At 48.8% G+C, this 17,402-nt stretch overlaps 1 protein-coding gene across 1 annotated transcript in view; it reads right to left on the bottom strand.

Moving 5' to 3' along the window:
• LOC137908729 (membrane-associated phosphatidylinositol transfer protein 2-like) overlaps positions 1-9,721 on the bottom strand; it is a 10,850-nt gene extending 1,129 nt beyond the window's left edge. Inside the window, exons 1-21 of the mRNA XM_068753150.1 lie at positions 9,644-9,721; positions 7,593-7,807; positions 7,126-7,247; positions 6,769-7,002; positions 5,464-5,805; positions 5,271-5,366; positions 5,075-5,179; positions 4,490-4,551; positions 3,829-3,919; positions 3,582-3,735; positions 3,309-3,498; positions 3,096-3,215; positions 2,805-3,016; positions 2,548-2,723; positions 2,215-2,385; positions 1,980-2,120; positions 1,704-1,865; positions 1,355-1,600; positions 825-973; positions 611-727; positions 35-151 (exon numbers count right to left, since the gene is read on the bottom strand). Of these exons, the coding sequence (XP_068609251.1) occupies positions 35-151; positions 611-727; positions 825-973; positions 1,355-1,600; positions 1,704-1,865; positions 1,980-2,120; positions 2,215-2,385; positions 2,548-2,723; positions 2,805-3,016; positions 3,096-3,215; positions 3,309-3,498; positions 3,582-3,735; positions 3,829-3,919; positions 4,490-4,551; positions 5,075-5,179; positions 5,271-5,366; positions 5,464-5,805; positions 6,769-7,002; positions 7,126-7,247; positions 7,593-7,807; positions 9,644-9,721 (3,300 nt within the window). The remainder of the gene's footprint in view (positions 1-34; positions 152-610; positions 728-824; positions 974-1,354; positions 1,601-1,703; positions 1,866-1,979; positions 2,121-2,214; positions 2,386-2,547; positions 2,724-2,804; positions 3,017-3,095; positions 3,216-3,308; positions 3,499-3,581; positions 3,736-3,828; positions 3,920-4,489; positions 4,552-5,074; positions 5,180-5,270; positions 5,367-5,463; positions 5,806-6,768; positions 7,003-7,125; positions 7,248-7,592; positions 7,808-9,643) is intronic.
• Between the last annotated feature and the right edge of the window lie 7,681 nt (positions 9,722-17,402).

Here is a 17,402-nt window from a genome sequence, read left to right on the forward strand (position 1 = left end):
TATTGGGTCCATCGCAGCCGGACGCCATCCTCACCTTCTCTCCGGTAAGGGTGACCATGTCCAGGGGGCCGTACATGAAACGCCCCGTCACCACCTGGCTTCCGTCCTCCGTGAACACAACGTCATTCACGCGGTGGTTGGCCGTCACGTTCTGACAGGCAAAAGAAGACGAGACAGGAAGTCAGGAACGCATCCGCCTCTCTTTTCTTGCTGCCAGAAGTCTAAGCAGAGAACCTCTAAGTTGAGAAAGCGCAGCGGACTGAGTTCCTGCCGCCCAGGATCTCTTCTGGATCATCACCAAAATGTAATCAGCTGATCCTGGTAACATTCCCAATATTTCTTGACAATTTCATCCAGGTCTGTCCGTTACGTTTTGAGTTATCTTGCTAACAGTCAGACAAACAAACCAACGGCGGTGATTACCTAACCTCCGCTTTCCCCATCTCCTCGCTAGTTAACGTGACAACCAAATCCCCCTCGGCCCTGCGGTATTTTCTTTGTAATATATTGGCATAAGAATAAAGAAGAAGAAAATGGACCCTGACTAAACCACAGTAAGAGTACTATGAAATACAAATTGTAAATACTCCCCCCGAGGAAATGCGCTCACCCTTATTTTGACATGAGTCCTCTTGCGTAGCCACTTCTCACGGGGTTTGGACGGAGTGAATTCAGACACCTCTTTGCCATCCACCTCCAAAATACTGGAGTTCTCATGTCTCATCACCTGGGAAACGAAATGACTTCTTAACAAAAAGAATGCCGGACTAGACACTCCCTGAAGACTAAATGATTTTGCAAAATTCCCAAAAAGCCCTACAAACCTGTCTGAGTAAGAACGAGACAACATCTGTAGACTCCCAGTAGGATGCGTGGAAGAGGTGAGGGAGCGCCACTGTGGGGAACGCAGTCAGGGCATCAGGGCAGTACAGCGCATAGTCCATCCTCTTACTGCCCCACCATCGAGAGGCGACTGCAGCGTGGGGGGGGTGGGCAGACATGGGGAGGGAGGGATAGAGCAAGCTCAGAAATCGTTGCATCGTCACAGTGATCTCGGAGTCCACTGCAGGTCTACGCGCCGCTCATCAGGCGATGGACAGTTTAGGGCATTCTGGAGGAAGTTAAAACACTTTGAGGGCGACTAGACTACGAAACAGACGAGTTCGACTCTGAGAACCCTGTTTTTCCTGCAAAGGAAGGGACAAACATGGTTTCCATGACTCTGAGCCCAGGAGACGCTGCACAAGAACGAATACGAGGCTCCAGCTACGGAGGAGGGAGGAAACCACGCAGGGAATGAGGGTGCGGCCTAGCGTCGTTCCCTCACGTCCTCTCACTACAGCTCCCAGGGTACCTTGCTCTATGTTCTTCAGCACCCGAGGCGATGGGGGCACCGAGCCAATGTCTGACGTGACATCGCTGAGGTCAGAGGTCACGTCAGAGCTAATGTCCGAGCGCGGCTCAGACTCCACGCCGTTGGGTTCGGGGCACACCTGACGTTTTTTGTGGCGCGACCGTAACGACGGAGTCCGAGAGATGAATCTACTGCGGGGAACAGTCAGCCGGGGCGTGGCTCTTTTCGCGTGGCTGGCTTTGTGCGCTGAGGGGATGTTTGAAGGGAGGAAATGGGGACGGCAACGCGTGAATTAAGCAGCTTTGCGCACCAAAACGCGTCACGGGCAGGAGGCGAGAGGTCAACTCACTCGTGGCGACGTTCGAGACGGCGTAGGAGTCGGCTATGCCGGACACCTGGCTGGTCAGACTGGCCTCACTGGCTCTGCGGTTGAAACGAAGGTGAGGAACCCCTGGCGAGGAGGGCGAGGGAGACAGGCCGTCCACAGACACCGGAGAGTGAAGAGAATCCGCTGCAGCGATAGAGGACAGAAGTTAGAGTCGTATTTAGCATTTCAATTGGAACCTGATCTGCTGAAATCGGCATGTATTAATATTACAAGGATTAACAGAAGACAGATACACACTCTCTGTGTGGAGCTGTAAGGTCTGGCAGTTGAGGACGGGCACCGGGATCGAGGTCTCGCTGACAGCGGTTTCCTGGCAGCGGTGGGACGCCGCTCCACCGGAATCCATCAGAAGATGGGGGTTACTCTGCACCGTCTCAACTAGGTAGCCAGGAGAAGAGAAAGACAAACGCCTACATGTAGAAGAAGAAGGAAACCTGCAGGGGAACCTTTCATGTTTTTTACGTGGATTCACCCAAGAGGGCGGAGTGTCCGTCCCCCAGAGGAAAGCGCTGGTAACGCGGGACGCTGAAGGGAGGCATCAGGTAGAAGCGCTTGTGCAGGAGAGGCTCGAGGCGGGAGGCCGAAGGGTCAGCTGGATGGAACAGATTATAAACCTGCTGGCAGGCCGGACGCAGAGCCGACACTGGACAGGAGAGAGAAATGCAAAGAGACGGAGAGGAAGAGCTGTGAGACGGAAGCGAACAAGTCCGCAAAGCGACTGGCATGCGGGACGACGTCCCGGAGAGCTCCGAGCCGAGCGAACTCAGGTTAATCCACAGTACGGATTCCACAGATTCTTCCTCACCATCCAACGAGGGCACCACAGTCTTCCTCAGGGCGAGCACCAGCCCCAACGGCGAGCCGAACAAGAAGAAGTCGGTCACCTCAAAGTCAAACTTTCCCAAGGAGCCTCCTTCCAGCATGGTGCTGTTACTGGAGCGCCTGGAGCCGGGCTCCCCGTGGAGCACGCTGGAGTGGAGACTGATCGAGGACACCCGGATGAAACGCTAAAGTAGCAATACTGCAGTAGACAATACTTAAATGTCTGTGTCCTTGTCTCACCTGGACAGGAAGGCTTGGTGATGCTTGATGGTGTCCAGCTCATACGTGGACGAGTCGCTGCGCTTGCGGGGGAGTTGTCTCTTGGGGTCGTCGGGCCCCGGGCAGCGCGGGATGTCGATGTTGCTCCGGCTGAGGTGGCGGCTTCCTTCGAGGGACAGCGAGGAGGGCGAGACGCTGTTTATGACGATACCCGGAGAGAGGAGGTCCGTGTCCTGAGAGGTGTGGGGACCAGCAAGCGTCAGCCTCCTCTTTAGAGACTTAAATACCGTCTTTGAGTTTAGACGCTCAAACCTGCATGCTGATGCCGCTGCCCCGCCTGCTGCTGTTTTGGCTTTCTGACACCGTGACAGCGCTGCTGCACAGAGCATCAAACCCCAGGATGCCCCCAACGCAGTCCCCGATAACGCACACCTGCATTCAAGGACAAAGCGCAAAGACGTGAACTCGCAGCGACCGGGAGGGACAGACCGGCGCCGTCGTTTGGCGGAGACGTGCACAACCGACCTGGCCGTTAAAAGACTCTCCTTCCAAAGACTTGATGAAGTCGCCGTACGCCTGGTTGGCTCGTAAGATGACGGACGCCACGGCGTCTTGGTACTGCGGCGCAGAGGTGGCCAAGAGGGGCAGAGCGGCCAGAGGGATGTGGTCCTGACTGCTGGACAGGCAGCTCTCATCGTAGCTGTAGGGACTCAGGCTGCGACGCAACGGGGACGAGTTACAATCTGTCCATCGCAGGTTGGACATTTATCACAGCAGATTGTTCGTGCCGTTGCTCACTGGGAGACGAGCGAGAACGCATCGACACACACAGCGGGGCAGGGGACCATACGGATGGCGATGCGGCCCAGCGCTGTGGGGTAGTGGACCCTCATCACGGTCTCAAACGCCCCACTCAAGGTGTTCCCGTCCCCCTGCTTGCTGTTCTGCTCACCTGCAAACAGCAACAGGTATTCTATTCCATTTAAAATGTGCAAACATTGATTATAGCCTCTATAACAATGCAAGCGTTTGACTGCTGGTCTACCTGAGCCAGTGTCCAGAATGTTGCCTCCATGCAGGACCAGAATGAGGACATGGATCTTGGATGGCTGGAGACACCGCTGAGACGAACAGCCCTGCAGTCAACAAAACGGAAGACAGGACGGAGACGGAGGAGTGAGCAGATTACAGGGAAAACAGGAAGACGATAAAAGAGCTAAAGCTAAACAAGCAACAGGGAAAACGACGAGTCTCTGAAGTCATCAGGCCGTTCTGTAAATCACTCCTAACTATCATAAAGTATCTTTGGGTTTACTGGTCAGATAATACGAAGCAGCTTGCAGAGACTTTATTGGTGCATAAAGTATTCTGCAATAAGTTCTGACATTTTAATCAATAATAAACATGAAAAAAATTAATTAACCTTGGAAAACAGCAGCTGGCAAAACGACTCCTGAGGAGGACGTGGTTTGATTAACCGCTCCAGAGGAGGAGAGGATTACAGAGCCTGGAATGTGAGCTTTGAATCGGGCGGAGATCTACGCGATCTTCACCAATTTGTCCTGAGGTTATTTCAATCTATTCGGTGGAGGTGTTCGCTGTGAGAGCGTTCAGGTTTTTGATCAAGGGTTTGAATACTTTAGGAGGGGGAGTGTTACCTACGAGCCATTTAATTCTGGGTGTTAGCGTCAGTGAGGGATCTGTACCTCCATCTGCCTCTCCTCGTTACGCATGACCGCGTACTCCCCACCCGACTCCTGATACGCTGCTGTGAAAACAGAATGAAGTCAGCAAACGATGAGTTAAAAGTGTAAATGTCAGATATGCGCTAAACTGGAGTGTTCCCGTGATCTAATGTCATCATCTACCTCAGAACTTATTGTTTTTGTTTCCTGGTGACTTGATTTAATTTACTGTGCATGTTATTATTTTTGTTGTATTTATTTCAGTTATTTCTATATTTTAATTCTTAACTTTGTTAGATTTTCTCCTTTTTTTTCTCTCTTTTCTCTTAGAGCGAAACGAGTGGGCGGTGCGGGGTTACAGGGTTGGGTTTTTGAGTGACGATGGTATGGAGTTATATGTAGCAACTTTATTTTGGATGGTGGTGTATATTTCTTTGTATTTTGATATATTTGATTACAGAGTGCTTGTTATTGTTTATGTTCTGTAACAAAAATTCAATAAAATCTATGTACAAAAAAAAAAAAAAGTGTAAATGTCAGGCCCTGTGCTTCCTGCTTTATTGATCAGGGTGCAGGATCTGAGGAAACCGCCGATACGAGACCTACCTTGAGCTTCCTCCATCTCCATCGTATCTATTTTGTCCATCAGGTCATTGGAGTTCCATTTCGTCATGTCCTTGGTGAACGTCTCCTCGTTGTCGGAAAGGTCCTCTGCAAGACACACAGAAGCTTTCTAAATCCCGTCCCGGCAACTATCCGAGCGCTCGTGCTTTTAAAATCCCTTCAGAAGCGACGCTGCTACCGTGAGCGTCGAAGAACTCCTCGTCGGTGCTGTCCTCCGAGTCTCGGGCGATGCTCTCCATCCTCCACTCTGAGATGTTCTGGTGAGACGGACTCCCTGTGAAAGCAGGCCGATGTCGCCGATGTTAATGTTAACGGCACATTAACCTGAATCAAGCCGACAAACGAGGTAGTGAACGCCACAATCTCCTCACCGCCTCTCTTTGAGGACCTGTTGGAGGATCTAGAGGACGCCGACCACTGCTTGGTAAGCTCCCCTCGTGTCTCCAGCGAGTCTCGCAGCTTTCCTCCCCCTCCTTCTGCCTCCACGGCCGATCCCACCATCTCCGCTCCCTGCTCCTGCTCCTGGCTCGCCGCCGAGGAGCCGTTGGTCTCCGCTCCTCCCTCTTCGTTGAGGCTGTACTGGGCCATCTTCTTAGCCAAAGCCAGCTGGGTCTCCAGCTCCAGCAGCCTGATGTCCTCGATGGTCAGGCCGTACCACTCGTCCTGCCAGCACCACGCCTGCCGGTGGGCTCGGACCATCACTTTACGAAGACCTGGAAAGACAGAGAGGAGGATTTATGAGGACTGACTCAACTCAAACGTAACAAAAATCGTTTTATGTTAACGTTGAACACGTTATAAATACAAGGATCTGACCCTGCAGAGATTAATATCTCTAATCTGAAACAGAAAGAATAAAAATACAATGAATTATAGATTTTGTCATTAAAAATTAAGTCTCGTCATCTGTTCAAGGATAGTACTGTTTTCATTAAAATAATCACATTTAACACCACTCAAATCAAACTTTCTGCATCATTTCAACAGTAATTATTTAGCCCTGAGTTGTGTCTGAAGGGCTCCTCAAACAGGCGTCGCTCTGGAGATGAACTCTGTGGGACGATATATGAATCTGGCTGAAAACAAGCACCAGCTGAGTATAAAACCCTCAGAGATCCTGACTAAAACATCCGATAAAAGCCATAATTAATGCCCAGTGAAAATAACCACTGACACATTTAGAAATTACACATGAAAGTGAACGTCTTTGGATTAATCATTAAAAGGGTGATGAATTATGCAGCCCAAAGACTGTTAATAATACACTTTATAGCAACGAAGTGAGGGTCGAGCTCCCGTTTGATGATATTGGTGCGTCCCGTGGTTTAGATCAGAGAGCCGGAAAAACCGATTGTTCCCGATACGCATGCATGGGATTGCACTGAAACATTCAGTGGGTGAAGATGTGTTGATTACACCACAGAGTGAGACTGACATGAAACCAGAGCAGCTGCTGCTTCATTAGCCTGGAAGCGAAAGCTGTGAGCAGCGAACAGAAGAAGAAATCGCAGCGGTGGGACAGGAAATGAATCCAGTCTGCTGTTATCTCAGGCGGCCAAACGCCTCTCTGGGCTCGAGCCTCTCAAAAGGAAAAGTATCATGAAAACAAATGAGCCAATGAAAATGAGTGTTGCTGTTCCCCAGCGAGGACCGAACCCAGATCCGCCCTCACCTACCCACGTCGTGGATGAAGCGTTCTATCTTGGACTGCATGCCCCAGTATCTGAACTCCACTTTGCACAGCTTGTAGGCACACATGACCGGGCTCTGGCCGGGATTCCGGCTGACCTCCTCGATCCAGTCGTCGGACAGCGGACCCCGTCTGGTCTTGACGGACCGATATAGCTTGGGGTCTTCTTCCACCAGGTACTCATGGGGCGGGATGCAGTCCTTTACGATGTCTATGGGGTCTGGAAGGGTCATGAAACTGTAGCTGCAGCGATCAGAGGCTATGACACAAACTCGTACACAACCTGGGACACTCCAACGCACAATTCAAGTCCCTTCCTCGCATGTGCAAGTGTGAACCTTACCTACAGTCCTCTGTCTCTTTTCAGCAGAGGACATATTGAAGACATCGGCTTGATTTCCAGTGTCTGGTTTATAATACGTCTCGATGTCGATCGAGAATTTCTCTACAAAGGGACAGGTGTACCTGAGGGATAAGCAAGACGTGTGTTCAGACGTGTGGAGGGTGTGAAGATGAAGATTCAATATACAAGGAAGAAAAGCTGCTGCCAAATCCATAAAGTATTGCTGGCCTGAAAAGAATGTAAAAAAAAAAAAAAAAAAAAGCAACAGCGTGCATAAAATACAGTTGTGATTATCCATCTGATCATTTTCAAGCTTATGGATCCAGAGGCCTTTTAACAAAACACTTTAATACTGTTTAAAGTATTTCAACAATAACGTTTTATCACATAGTGAAGGTATTTTGAGATGCGTTCAGTGTAATCCCTGCATATCTTATATCTGTTCATCATTTCTGATGCCGTCTCACCGGGTCCGGGTGTAGGGGTAGGCGTTCCAGGACTCCTCCTCCACCCGAAGAGCGGCCTGAGGCAGGATGGAGCAGAACCAGGACGGGATGTGTTTGCCGATGTGATAAACCTTGCGCGTGTACTGACCCGAGCCGCCGGGTCCGTCCTCGTAAGGCCGGTTCTCCAGGATCTCCACGCCGCTGCCCTCGCCACAGCTCTCCTCTCTGCTCTTTTTCTGCACAGGGATGACAGGAATAGGGGGAGGTGATGGAGCGTCGTCACGTCAGAGACAAATTATTACATTTATATTAAATCTAATTTATATTAAAAAAAAACCTGCAGCAGGTGTCCCATCGGCCTTTTCATGCTCCGGTGTTCTTAGAGCAGGCATGGGCAAACTATGGCCCGAGGGCCATATGTGGCCCCCTGGGCTTTTTAATCCTCTTTCCTGCTGGTTCATACAACTTGTTCTTTTCTTCAGGCCCCTCCCCCTTTCCTCCACAGCTCACTCTCCTCCTTCTGCACTAAATAATTCAAACTTTTACTGATGATCTCGGACAGACCAGAATTTAAAGACGGTCTTAGAAGACAGAGTCGCCACATGGAGAGTTGGGATCAATGATTTCTCTTTCCCTAGCATCTAACCATCCTCTCATAAAAGGCAGCAGCCGATCGAACGCCACAGAGACAACCATGAAGCTGCATCGGTTTGGAAAAACTGCATCTTCATCACCGGTTAATTTTGGGGTTTTTACATCAAACTGCAATTTATTGGTCAGCTAAACAGAAATGGATTTTAAATTAAAATACTTCAGCTACTATCCATATGAGCTACGCGTTTGTTTTTTACTCCATGCTTTGTAATCTCCATGGATTCGCTCATCCTTAAAACTATACCCTGTGCATCATTTTAATCTCCCCGCCGACGCGACCAAAGTCAAGCGCCGTAATTCCGGTCTTCAAACAGATGAAACACTGTTCTGATCGCTCCTTTGTAATTTGCTGCGGGTCGAGAAGCAGCACAATGTGAATCTAAATGATTATTAACAGCCAGAGCGGGGTGCTCAGGGTAAAGAATGAGAGCTCAGATTGAACACGGGGGGGGTCGCTCCTGAAGACTTGTGGGAGGTGGTGTCAGTAATGAAGGTCGGTGGAGTAGCAGTAATCTAGCAGGCGATGCCGTTTAGGTGAGGAGCTATAAGGGTCTGAAATTATCCTCCTCTGTCCCTCAGCCCAAGAGAGCAGAGGATCGATGGCGCACGTCTGGAAACCTGCGGGGTTGGCAGGGTGACAGGACGGATGTCTGACTGGGGAGTGGGCCCGCCATCCCACGCAATGACATCATCCGTGGGTCGGGATGGTCCACGGGGGGGGGGGCAGCGGACGAAGCAGATGCTGCCTCTGTCTGACGACTGCTGAGGCAAAGCGAGGAAGGAGCATTTACCAAATATATATATATATATATATATATATATGCGTGTATATATACCTATATTTAGAGCAAAACCACACCCTGTTTTCATCCAGTCGCTCTCTCTCTCTCTGTCTCTCACTCTCTCTCTGTCTCTCACTCTCTCTCTCTCTGTCTCTCTCCCATACCACAAACAAATGATGGCAGCCGCTGCCATGCTGCAGCTGATGTCATCGGTTGCCATGTCAACCAGTGCTCGTCTCTGACGCTGACGGGTAGGAGGGTTCCAGCAGGATGTGTGTATGCGTGTCTTATTAAGCTGCTATTCAGGAGGCTTGTTCTCAATCAGCCGGTCGCGTTTGTTACTATTATTAATATTACCATTATTAGTAATTACAGCTTTGTATCCACATGCACAAATGCTGTGTGTGTGTGTGTGTGTGAGAGAGAGAGAGAGAGAGAGAGTGTAGTGCTGTGTGTTTATCTGCAGAAAAATATCATGAAATAAAACACACTCCAGAAGCATATGGAGCTCCATTTGGCCTGCAGAACAGCACTGGACCTGTGACCCCCCCCTTGTTCTGCTCCATATTATATGAAGACACTTTAAATCGCTAATCTCCCCCCCCCCCCCCCTGTAATAGTGGCGTCGCCACTCACCTGGATCATGTAGAGCTGAGCGATGCGGTACTCCTCCACGCTCATCGGCATCGGGATGCGATACTCCTTGATCAGCATGGTTGTGCTTTGGACCGGACCCACTCTGCGTGTGTCCAGAAGGGAAGGACTGTAAGGAGGGTAGTCGCTCCTCTCGGACGGCCTCGCTTACCCCAGCAGCATGCTCAAACAGCGAGGACGATAGTCGACATTATTCACTGAGGGGGGAGAGAAGAGGGACAATTTTAGCTTCCAGCGTTGCAGTAGGAGATTTTAATGTTTGCCACAGGATTAAAAGCCCTCGTACACAAGCCAACGCATCCCGCGTTTGTCCTCCAGCCCTCCTCCAGATCTATTACAAGGTAATCCACTGACCTCGCAGCCCATCCCTGAAATCCCCCAGCAACCTCAATCCCAACTCCGTCTGCAGCCTGACGAATCAACTCGGCTGCAGTCGTCGCAGCCTTTAAGCACGAAGATCCCGCCGTCTGGGTTTTCTTCTGCAGAGGTGGGATTAACCTGAGACCTCCACCACTGATCCGCAGATCTGCAGCGTCGCTGAGCTCCCACTGGGTCCATTAAGACAGCAGTCTTTAGGAGGACGCCTACATAATCAACAACTGTCATCCTTCAGTCCCAACACCAACTCCCATCTACCCAAACAGGGGAATGAGCTCAGAGGTCGCATGAAGACAACGACTTAATCTGAGGCAGATTAAGAAGGGCTGTAAACCTGATGTTATTTAAACACACGAGGAAAGAGAAGGAGAATGGTGTTTGTGTACTAACTTAAATATTAGGCCTGAGAGAAAGCTTTGCTTTACTGCGAAGGTTCAAATTAGGGTTAGGATTATCTTTCGGGGTTAGACCACGCCTTAGGTCAACAAGGGTCCTCACAAGTGTGGGTGTGTGTGTGTGTGTGTGTGTGTGTGCGTGTACAATTAGGTCATACATGTGATGTGAAGCTGCAGTAGATGAAAAAACACACGGCTTCTTTCTGAAAAGTGACGCCTCAGCATTGAAGAATGTTTTCTCGTATTGTCCATCCATAAAATTTCCTTTCTGAACTTTTTTTTACAAGTATGTATGAAACGCAGCGTGCACAACGACACACATCCTCCGCCCCTCTGGCCAGCCTGCAGTAATGGATGTTTTAGGACATACGCTATGTAAAAGATGACTGACTCTAAAATCATTTAGTCATGGAAAAATTAAAGATTTATAGGGAATAAAGTGCTACTATTGTGGATAATTTGTGAGATATGCTCGCAACAGAGCGAGAAACCGATGCCTACATATCTCCCGGTCATTTTTATATCAGGGGATAAAAAGGATGGCGTGCTGCAGGGAGAATAAAGAGTGGCCACAAATTGCATTGGGAAGCGATCTTCACAGGGGAAACTGAGCTGACTTGGCAGAAGCTGGCCCACGTCTGGTTTGAAACGCTGCTGGGGACCCAGACTAATCATTCTTACAGAGTCTTCTTTAAAGTGGATCTAGTCATCCATGCATGACGCTTAAAACACAAATTATTACACTATGATTATGCATTGGGAAATATTTAGTAGATTCCTGACCAGGTAAAAGAAGAACCATACAAAAATAAAGTGGTGCTGATGCAGCCTCAAGTCCAAACCATCATTAACGCCCCTAAAATCTGAGCGTGCGCTCGAGCCATTCTCCACATTCTCTTCATTTATCCAAACGAGCTGATTCCACCCGTGAAAATAAGGAACAATAGCCGGAGGGGTTAAAAATGCAGCTGCAATGTAATGTGCAATCGTATTCACTGAGCTGGCACATTACAGCGGCGAGATGGAGCGGCGTTTCCCACTGGACCCTCTGAAGGATGAGTCCTTGACTGGGACGCTATATACAGATACTCAGTAATCCCCGTCATTCAAAAGTGAGGACAGACAGACGAAGACGAGCAGAGCCGTGGACGGGTTCCCTTCCCTCGTCAGCTTAGCGAGCTGTGAGTCAGCGCATTAAAAGCAGCGAGAGGCCTGCATTCATCGAAATGGAAGTCGAAATGAGAGGGTCCTGAAACGGGCTCTACCCGCCACACCGTTTCAGGAACATTGGTGAAGTTTTTGCGTGCCTGATGAAAATCTCCCAATTTAGCCATTTCTAACGATAGTGGGAAATAACTCCCGGATTCGAACCCAGGTAGAAGGCATGACGGGCGATTTCCTGGAATATGTTTTAGTCCTTTCACCAAATTTCGTGGAAATCTGAGCAGTAGCTTTTGCATAATCCTTCCGTAAATCCCAACAACAAACCAAAAAGCCGTGGAAATATTAATCTCCTTCCAGTTAATAAATGAAGAATAGAAATAGACAAGGTCATTTTTTTCTGCTAAACATCTTGCATCCATTGCCTATAGCTTAGGAGAAAAAGCTGCTAAATACCAGACCCATTCCCAATCTCACCTGGACTGGGGGACAGGCGGCGGCTGCAACCGCCAACAATGGACAGAAATGATATTGGCCTGTTGTTAATGGAGTGAAAGCAGGACATTTGGGTTGGACTGATGTCGGTTTCGCCACCTCAGTCATTGTCCTCGTCCACGTCTGGACTAAAATCACGCCGTCCCTAATAAGATGTCTCATCTGCCAGCTGCCCTCGATCGAAGTCCTGTGTGACGGCAGACTGAGGAGGCCCATGGCTAAATCGCCTCGAATTTGCCACCGAGGCAACTGACTCGGTGGGAAACGGCTCTGGCCCATTACGCACAGCACCACCCGCCGACACCTGGTTCCCAGGGGCCGACGTTCTGCTCAGCTGGCTCCTTGAAAAACGCCGTCCATCCATGTTAGAGTCAAACTGCGTGCACAGAACACCGGCGTGTTGCTGCCAGACTAGACGATGGAGACAAACCTCCAAAGGAGCCTTTATTTTTTTATGAGCAAAAACAAAATCTCTTCAGCTCCAAAATACTCACCAGCTAATCGCTAACTGTGTCTGTTGGTAAAGTTCTTTGGTCGTCGTGCCGAACCAAAGAGCTGAAAGATGCTAAACGATTAATTATCATCTGTTTTAACAATTCCTTTTGCAACAAGCTAAAACGTTAGGTCAAAAATATTATCTTGGCTTGGAAATGAATCCACATTACCATTAAAATCTGCATCTATTCTCTTTATTTGTTGCTATATATTTAATGCACAATGGGCTTATTGGATTCAGGGAAACATGTCATGTTGCATTTCCAGTGAACCGTAATAATCACAAGTATACAAGCTACAAGCTTATAAATATATATAGGAATGCAGACAGTGTCGTTGTTGCATGTCTCAGCGTGCTGCATCATATGCATCTGATCCGGTTCTTTAACGGTGACTTGAGTCGTGCAGTGATAACACTACCCCCCACCCCCCCATCCCTGATGGGATTTGTCCCATTTTGATAATCCGAACGCACACCTATTTAAAACACGCTTCATATCTGTAGATGTTGGCTCGCCAAACAAATCCCATGACGTCCAACGCACACACAGACAGGCTGGGGGGGGGGGGTTACTAACATTAGGGTTCATAAGATCCTCACAGTTTTCGTGCTGCAGTCATGTCATGTCTTCTCTGGGCCAAATGTCACCCCCTGCAGTGATTTTTTTTTCACAGCTCCATCCCATCAGCGAAACATTTCCTCAGAGCCGAAGACTCACTGGTGCGCCACATCCCGAACCGGCAATCATGACTATCAAACATGTTCCACACAAGACAAGACGAGGCGACGCTCAAGTCGCTCGTGTCCTCACAAAGCTGAACAAAGCCGGAGCGCCCTGCAGGATCCTCAGATCCGTTTCACGTAGGAGAAAACGGGCGTGTACCTCACAGAAGGAGACGGCCGCCCAGCTGATCCACTCAGCAGGGGTTTAGGGGCCATGGCGGATCCTGGTCCCAAAGGGCACAGCATCCCTCCACCCCATCCCTCCGCCCCGGTCTGCTGTCAGCCAATCCTGTCCGGCCCGCCTCCCCGCCTCCCAAAATTGGGAAGGAGCTTCTGTTTTTAAATCGTCGCTGTGAAATAAGAGAAGGTATCGATTCGCTCTCTCCCTCTCCCTCTCTACCTCTTCCTTCCCTTCTTTCCTCAACCCACCTCTGTGCTCCCCCCGCCCCCCCTCCCTGTCTCCTCCTACTCAGGACAGAGGAAGCTCTGTTACCATGGGGATGCATGAGGCTGGAGCCTGATTGGTGGATTCTGTTGTGATGCAGCACCCACCAGACTGATTGCCTTTTCAGGGAGCGTCATTAGCTAGCGCTTCTCCACTTGTTTAACGGTTGCACCTCGCCAGGGAAGTTTCAGTACTGGATTTAAATGAAACATCAGCAGCGTAGTTTATTTTGCTATTTACAGCAACCTTTCAAAAAAAAGAAATTTGTCTGACTGAATATGTAAATTTTTGCAAGATGGGTCAGTCGTTTTTGAAAATTAGGGGTGAAATGTTGAAAAAAGGTTTAGTTTCACTCGAGTAAAGTGTGTGTGTGTGGGGGGGGGAGGGGGGGGGGGCTAGCAGTTTTCACTTATTCCAAGCCTTCATGCTAAACTAAGCTAGCAGCCTGCTGGCTCTTTGCAGATATGAGAATATCTGAGCATTGATCTTCCGAAAATGTCAAATGGTTCCTTTAAGAATTCGGTGGAACCGTCAGAACAAACGTCAAACGATCTTCAGGGTTGATTTTCCACAGAAGCTCACAATGAATATGAAAGAAGCAGGAGGAGGTCGTAGAATAAACCCTGTGACTTATATAAATCACCTGCAGACGTGCAGCTTCGTCTTTAAGGACATTTCAAACATCAAGGACTGAGAGTGTGAGGAAGAACCTGAACATATTCAAGGACACCAGATCCTTATTCAGAGATGAAGTCTGCTCTCATACCTTCGACCGGCGAGGAAGGCTCGGAATGAGCGATGTGCAGAAGTGCATCCCTCTCCTCGCTCGCTTTATTTCTGAGCTGCATGGATGTGCAAAAGCCTCAGAATGAAATGACATGTTGACGGGTTCATCTGTACACCACGCACACACACACACACACACACACACACACACACACACTTGATCTGAGGATGGGCAGAGCACACGATAACAGAATCAACCTCTGCTCGATAAACGCCAGAGTCCGACTCTGCATCAGGAACATCTGCTGCTGTTAGCGGCTGTTAATTTGTGATCTGGCCGGGCATATCTTTCCTCACCAGGCCTGCTGCTCATCCTGCACATGACAAACACAAAGGCGACGGGATGGGAATGTGGGCGGGCTTCCATCATAGCTGCTGCAGCGAGTGTTTCAATTCCTAGAGGGTCGTCGGCCAACTTGAGTATCTGATCCGTCACTCCCTCACACAAGAATGGGGAGTGATGACATCAGAGCCAAGAGGCCAGCTTTAGTTGTGCATCCACTACATGGAACGTTTGCGCCTTCTTTCCCAAAGGCTGAACGTGATCTGGGACTTTAACCCCTTCCTTTCTGCGGTTGCTTCGCATCGTCACAAATCATTTGCTCGATGATTTGTTGCACCGGACTGGAAATATCCCCACCTGGAGCAGCAACAAGAGCCAAATGTGTGCTCTAAATCTGATGCCTCAATACTAAATGTGTCAGTGGCAGGAGACACGTATTAGAGTACTGTTGATTTATCGGTACGTTTATCAAAGTAAAGGATCTGGATGCTTCCGCAGGCGCCACCCTGTAGACGGAGAATCCGTTTTTCTAACAACAGATATGAGATGTTATCACTGACATGTCGTCCATCTCCAAAGACAATGTCTTCCTGAGAATGAGAAATCGATGAGACTCAATGAGAGGCTGCTGACGTCCTCTGAATGAAGCGGAAACAACAGCAGTAAGAACCAACAAACACAAATGAAGCACAAGACATTTCACTGCAATGTCCTTCCTCAATATCAAGAGAAAAATAAAGGGACTCGAACAGAATGGAACGTACGAGGAAATCTCATTTAAGAGCTCGTTCCCATTCGACCTCGGTTAATGCGCTCAACGGCATGAAAGGGAGCAGCAGATGAGAACGAATGGACGCGAGCTTGACGTGACGGCCGGGCGATGAGAAAGGACGGGCTATTTTTAGCTCAGGGCGGTGGTGGAGGAGGTCGGGGGTGATGGCAGCACTCTGCTGGTAGAGGGTGGGGGGTCTGGGGTTAGTTGGGATGTTACTTAAATTGCTCTTCTGTCCTGCATCCTGGTAAATGGCAATGCATCACTATCGTAGGATGGAGGGGGGGGGGGGCTCTGCTAATTAGCGCCCCCACCATTCATATCGACCTGCTTTGTGCATCCATAACGGTAAATGCATTATGTAACGTAGATACAAGCAATTGAGAAATGGAACAGTTACCCACTGATTTATGTGGCTAATTTCAGGTTAAGATATATCTTTTAAAGCTTAGACTGATTTATTATGGGTGGAAGAGAGCTGAAAACACAACATGTCAAACTGTAGAATCACTCTTATACACAAACAAAGATGGAAGACAAGTTTATGCTCGCATTTTTATGCAATGAATTATCTGTCGTTAATCTAATTTGGTGCAAAATGACATTCTCGTCTTTATAACAAAAAGATATATCATTATAACATGCATAGATGGCCTTAGAAGATGTAATTACATTGTTATAACACAAATATCTTGTTATTACAATAAATTATCTTTTAATAGTTCCGGGCCAGTTCAGTTCCGGGCCAGAAGAAGACGGGATCCACAGAGGTCAAACGCCAGACTGGGAGCTCATTGGTCTATATTTGTGGCTCCGTGTTTCTCCCAGTCAGACCAGAACGCTAAAGACAAGCATTATTCATTCCAGCAGAGCATCTCCAGCCTCCCACCACACCGTCTTGACCGTGAAGCTGCGATCAGTGGGCTGGAATCCCTCTGTTTACCCTGCTATAAATAGAATTCACACACTGCGATGACGTGGCTGCTCGTGACAAGACCCCCTCCTCCTCCTCCTCCTCCTCCCTCTCTCATGCAGACTGGAGCACAGAACACAGCGCTATATTATTGGTATGCGACGCTGGACTCGGCTGCATGCCAGCTGTCTGACTTCTCTATGGGGAAGGAAGGGAGAGAAATCCAGCAGCGTGGGTGAGGAGAGGAGAGGAGGGGAGGGGAGGATGGGGCAACTGAAGCTGGGGGTGGCAATCAATAGGGTGACTCATTCTTTCTGCAGCGGCCACTTCCTAACAGCATTCATTAAAGCAAACTTAATCAATTTACCCTGATAATCAGATCCTGCGAGGCTCCACCCCCCCCCCCCCCCCAGTACATTGTGTAATGACCAGTACATTAGGCCTCTGGTCTGATGGCTGTGTTCATATAAATCTAAGGTGCTTTAGAACATGGAATAGAATATCTGGTAAAAGTTATACCTGCTGAAAATTAGCATTTACCTCAGGTAGTAGAATGCTCCTCCCACATTTAGGCTACAGTCCCGGATGGAGTGTGGAGGTGGAGGTGGAGCATGGCCGTATGGGTGGAGGGTGCAATGCGTTGATGTTTCTGCCTCTGACCAGACTAACATGATGTAAATCAGATCCCTCTGCAAAGGTCGAACAATCCTGCACGTACGTCTGAGTCTTTTTCAGATGATTAGAAAATTGCAAATCATCCAATAACATTAACAAAATGTTTGTGGAAATCCGTCCCTCACTGTCGGACAGAGATGAAAACATCATCGGGTGTTCCCCCGAGGATGAACCCTATTGAATAAAGTTTTACTTTATGCTGTGAAACTTCTACTTGAT

The sequence above is a fragment of the Brachionichthys hirsutus genome, chromosome 19 (assembly GCF_040956055.1).
Source record: "Brachionichthys hirsutus isolate HB-005 chromosome 19, CSIRO-AGI_Bhir_v1, whole genome shotgun sequence".
In the NCBI taxonomy this organism is placed as follows: domain Eukaryota; kingdom Metazoa; phylum Chordata; class Actinopteri; order Lophiiformes; family Brachionichthyidae; genus Brachionichthys; species Brachionichthys hirsutus.